Genomic DNA, 4357 nt, shown 5'->3' on the forward strand with positions numbered 1-4357 from the left:
ATCAAACAAGCCAAGAACACTTTTTTGTGATAAGACAAAAATTACGGAAAAATAATATCAAGAAGTTATTTTAGAAGATAGTGACCTGCAAAAACTGAACAAGCAGTAACTGCATGCAAATGTGCCTTTATCTAATAACAGTTTTGTCACTACTATGCTTTTTATTATTCATATTAAAATAGCACCTGGAGGCCAAAATGCTACACAAGTGGTTTTCAAATTTTTTAGACTCAAGGCACTCCTCAGAAAGTCCCAGCTCTTAGTTCACATTTTTTCTGTTTTGACAACAGAAAAATAATAGAGCAATTCTTCTGCTGCAAAGAACTCAACGTCCACAACAGGTCAGAAAGGATTTCAAATTGTTTTTAACATTGTGAACTGCCTTGTTTTATCTTGTAAATCACGTTTGCACAGCTATCAGTACTATCATTATGTGACACCCCTGAAAGGATATTAAGGCACCCCAGGGTGCCAGGACACCCTGGTTGAAAAAACATAAAAATTGCTGTGCTAGACATTACAAACACCTAAAAGAAAGGTGCCTGATCTAAACAGGTGTTCAATCCTGGTCCCACAACTCTTTATGCACTTGCTCATCTTTAGGCATTCATAGAATCACAGAAAATGAGGGTGGGAAGGGACCTCAGGAGGTCACCTAGTCCAACCTCCTGCTCAAAGCAGCACCATCCCCAACTAGATCATCCCAACCAGGGCCAGGCCTTAAAAACTTCCAAGGATGGAGATTCCACCAGCTCTCTAGGTAGCTCGTTCCAGTGCTTCACCACCCTCCTAGTGAGAGAGTTTTTCCTACTATCCAATCAAAACTTCCTTTGCTGCAACTTGAGACCATTGCTCCTTGTTTTATCTGCCACCACTAAGAACAGTCCAGCTCCATCCTCTTTCGAACCCCCCTTCAGGTAGTTAAAGGCTGCTATCAAATCCCCCCCTCAGTCTTCTCTTCTCCAGACTAAATAAGTGCAGTTCCTTCAGCCTGGGAAGTAGTTTCATTGACATCAAAAGCACTACTCCGGTATTCAAAGTGAACTAGAGATCAATTTGCAAGACAGAAACCTAAATACGCACAACAGCCAACAGGAACAGAGGCCAAAGAGATGAAGTTATTTAACCAAGAACACGCAGCAAGTCGGACCACGGATAGATGTTCTGTTTGAAGTGCTCCAAGTGCCTATGAACTACAAACAGCGAGGGTACAAACATCTGTGTCTGATAAAGCACTTCAAAAACAATCCTTGAAAAAAGGAGGTACTTCTTTGAAACACATACTCAAACATCTGCACCAGTCAGTGGAGCCTAACAGTGGCTTGCTCAGTCCTCCAGAATCTCAGAGTACTCTGCTCCCCACACATTGCAATCAGCCTTCCTTGGGAAGCTCCAGAGACCAGAAGCCAGGAGGCATGCAGGGATTCCTCCTCTCCAGCCCCTGCTATGTGCTCTCATGACCACACTGAAGCATAGGACTGGGAGAATCACTGCATGTTTGCACAGAGCTGAAGCACTGCAAATTGGAGTGGTATCTGGAATGCTTCAAATGAAAGTCTGCCCGTACTCCACATGTCTGGAAACCTGGATTCTGCCTAGGTCCTGCCATCTAGAACGCACCACATGGCCATCTAGCTAAATACTAACTCAGACTGGCTATGAAATATTCCTTATTTATTAGTGCCTCCTGATATTAGCACTTTCTTATTAGCATTTCTGGTAGACAGATTACCTACTGCAACAGAAGAAAGAGACAGGGAGGGAGAGAGTCAGGTGATTTAATGTGTGTGTTAAAAGCGCTGACAACAAATCTATAAGATGCTCTATATAGCAAAACATCTTAGAGTTTCACTGGAAGCACTTGTGCATGTGAGCAGCTCGTTTAGAGAGCCAGAATATAAATATGCCATTCCCGCAATTTTTATCTACAAGGAACGTGACCCTAAAGCATCCAATTCCATTGATCTACTTACAGGATCAAGTCCTTCAGCACTCTACACTTTTGGCTAACTGTACAAACCACAACTGATTACGAAATTGTAACGTAACTGTCAGTGGCCTGAGGAAGCCAAAGGTTTATAGTATAGAGTAGAGGTTGGCAACCTCTAAATAACAGCAGACCACATTAACACAGTTCAATTAGAGCACAGGGCACCACCAGTGACCTGGACACTGCTTCCCCCACCAATGATTGCCACTGCCATCCCAGCATAGGCTGGATCAAATCTTTTCATGGGTCGGCTCCAGCCTGCTGACCTTAGGCTATACCGGGGTCAGCAGCTTACAAGATGGATAAGCACACTGCAGAAGGGACGAGCCCGTTCACAGGCTCTGGAATAGCTGTAAGATATGCACTTTAAGACAGGGGTTGAGGATTTGTCATATTCTCAGAGGTTAAACCAGACAGACCTCTTTAAGAATAAACTTAATAAAGCCTCACATGTCGTTGAGGACGGAGGCTCCTCCAGCAACCTTTCCAAAGTATTATCTCCTTTCCCAAAATGTTTCTATTGACAAGCCAACAATAACTTCCTTTTCCCTTTTTAATCAAAACTCAGCAGCTAAATATTTTCCTTAAGAAAGCTTCTTTTCAATTCCCTCTCAATACGGCTTATTTTCTGCATGAATGGTTCTTTTTATATTCATGGTGCCAATGCTTCCCTCCCCCCCAGTAAAACTCATAGTTTTACATTAAACAAGTTCAATGTCCTTACTTTTTGGGTCATTCAAATTATACAGGCAGGAGGCATAAGTGTAGCTAAATACACATGTATGCACACAAACAACTCCAGCAAGATCAATGGAGCTACGCACAGACACAACTGTTTGCAGGACTGGGCTCAGTTTTGTTTGCCGTTCCTCTAACCACAAATATGTTGGGTACCATACAAGTCATAAAATAATTTCATACACTGCAAGTCTTTTTTTCTAGCCTGAAACAATTAACCCAAGCTTGAGAACAGCATCTAGTATTTACAGGAAATTGTGTCTAAATAATGTTGAATTACAGTCTCACCTTGTCAAAAGGGGACAGCCCTTTGATTCTTGCCCTGAAATATCCAGCTGCTACCAGCAGCTCCAAAATTTCAGTCAACTTGATGTTTTGTTCCTCATCTTCTCGGGTTTCAACCTAACAAATAAAGAACATAAAATCAACTCTAGTTTAAGGATATTTCATCATCCCTCCTATTCCCCTTACCTTCCAATATTAACAGTCCAGAGACTTCCTACATTAAAAAGGCAAGCTCACAGGCCCATCGCCTTCCTTTGGGCTCTTGAGGACTTCCTTTCAGCTATTACAGCAATTGCATGCACTAAAAACAAAATACTAGGCAAGCACTTAGCATTGCTAGAGGCCTGTAACACAAAATAAGTGATCTCTGATGAAAGCAATTGCTCTTGCTTTTGTATTTGTTCTCTCTCTCACCTGCTTTTAAATTAAATCCACCCCTAATACTTATGGTCACAGAAGAGGCATTTGACACTTGATTTTTCAGGCTTCTGCTATGTCTACACCCCAAATTTAATATTCGCCATCAGTTCTGCATGAAGACAGGAACACAAATTTGTATACAGCGTGTGGAAAAGTAACAATTTTGACCCAATGCAAAAAGCCAGGTGACGGCGAAGGCTCACGCTGATCCCCACGCAGCGACTTTTGTGCATTTCCACCAGGCTGCACCGGCACGAACCCACGTCGCCTGCCGGCATCACAAGCACCATCCCTCCAATTTTCCAGGTGGAAAAACAGAGGCGAGAAGTCCCCAAGACTTAACGACCCAAACTTGTCCTCCTTTTCCCCCTCTTCGATTAGGAAGTCACTTACAGTCCTCGTCGCAGGCTTTTGCAAGGGCAGGAGACATCCCCCCAAACCTCGCCAGCGGTTTGACTGGAATGGAAGCAAACCCCTGAGAACCGGCAGCCTTCACTCAGCTCCCTGGCGTCTTTTTTCCACCAAAATAAAAGCACGCAGCCAGGTGCTGCCTTCCTCCGGGGCACCCAGGCAGGCCTGTCCCAGGGGCTGAGGCATCCCCTCCCCGGGGCTGTGAGCCCCCGGGGGCAGACGGCAGCTGGCTCCAGGCCGGGGCAGACCCTGCAGCGGGTTCAGGGGAAGGAGAGGGGCTGCAGGGAGGAAGTTGCACAACCGCGCAGCGCAGCCCGGGCCCGGCCGCCGGCCAAGAGCGGGTCGGGAACGCGGCCTACCTCGGGGGGCTCCTGCCCCTTGGGGCCGCCCATGCCGCCCGCTGTCACGTCCGCCGGCCCGACCCCCACCCTCGCGCGATGGTTCGCCCCGCTCGCCGCCTGCCCGCGCGCTCTGGCCGTGCCACTCGCTGGCGGGGGGGGGGGGGGCTGGGAG

At 46.2% G+C, this 4357-nt stretch overlaps 1 protein-coding gene across 1 annotated transcript in view; it reads right to left on the bottom strand.

Annotated features, from left to right (window-relative positions):
• CCDC93 (coiled-coil domain containing 93) overlaps positions 1 to 4348 on the bottom strand; it is a 114848-nt gene extending 110500 nt beyond the window's left edge. The window contains exons 1-2 of the mRNA XM_019522523.1: positions 4204 to 4348; positions 3017 to 3130 (exon numbers count right to left, since the gene is read on the bottom strand). Of these exons, the coding sequence (XP_019378068.1) occupies positions 3017 to 3130; positions 4204 to 4236 (147 nt within the window). The 5' untranslated portion in view covers positions 4237 to 4348. The remainder of the gene's footprint in view (positions 1 to 3016; positions 3131 to 4203) is intronic.
• Positions 4349 to 4357: the final 9 nt, after the last annotated feature.

This window comes from Gavialis gangeticus, unplaced genomic scaffold (assembly GCF_001723915.1).
Source record: "Gavialis gangeticus isolate Ggan-Ray unplaced genomic scaffold, GavGan_comp1, whole genome shotgun sequence".
Taxonomy (NCBI): domain Eukaryota; kingdom Metazoa; phylum Chordata; order Crocodylia; family Gavialidae; genus Gavialis; species Gavialis gangeticus.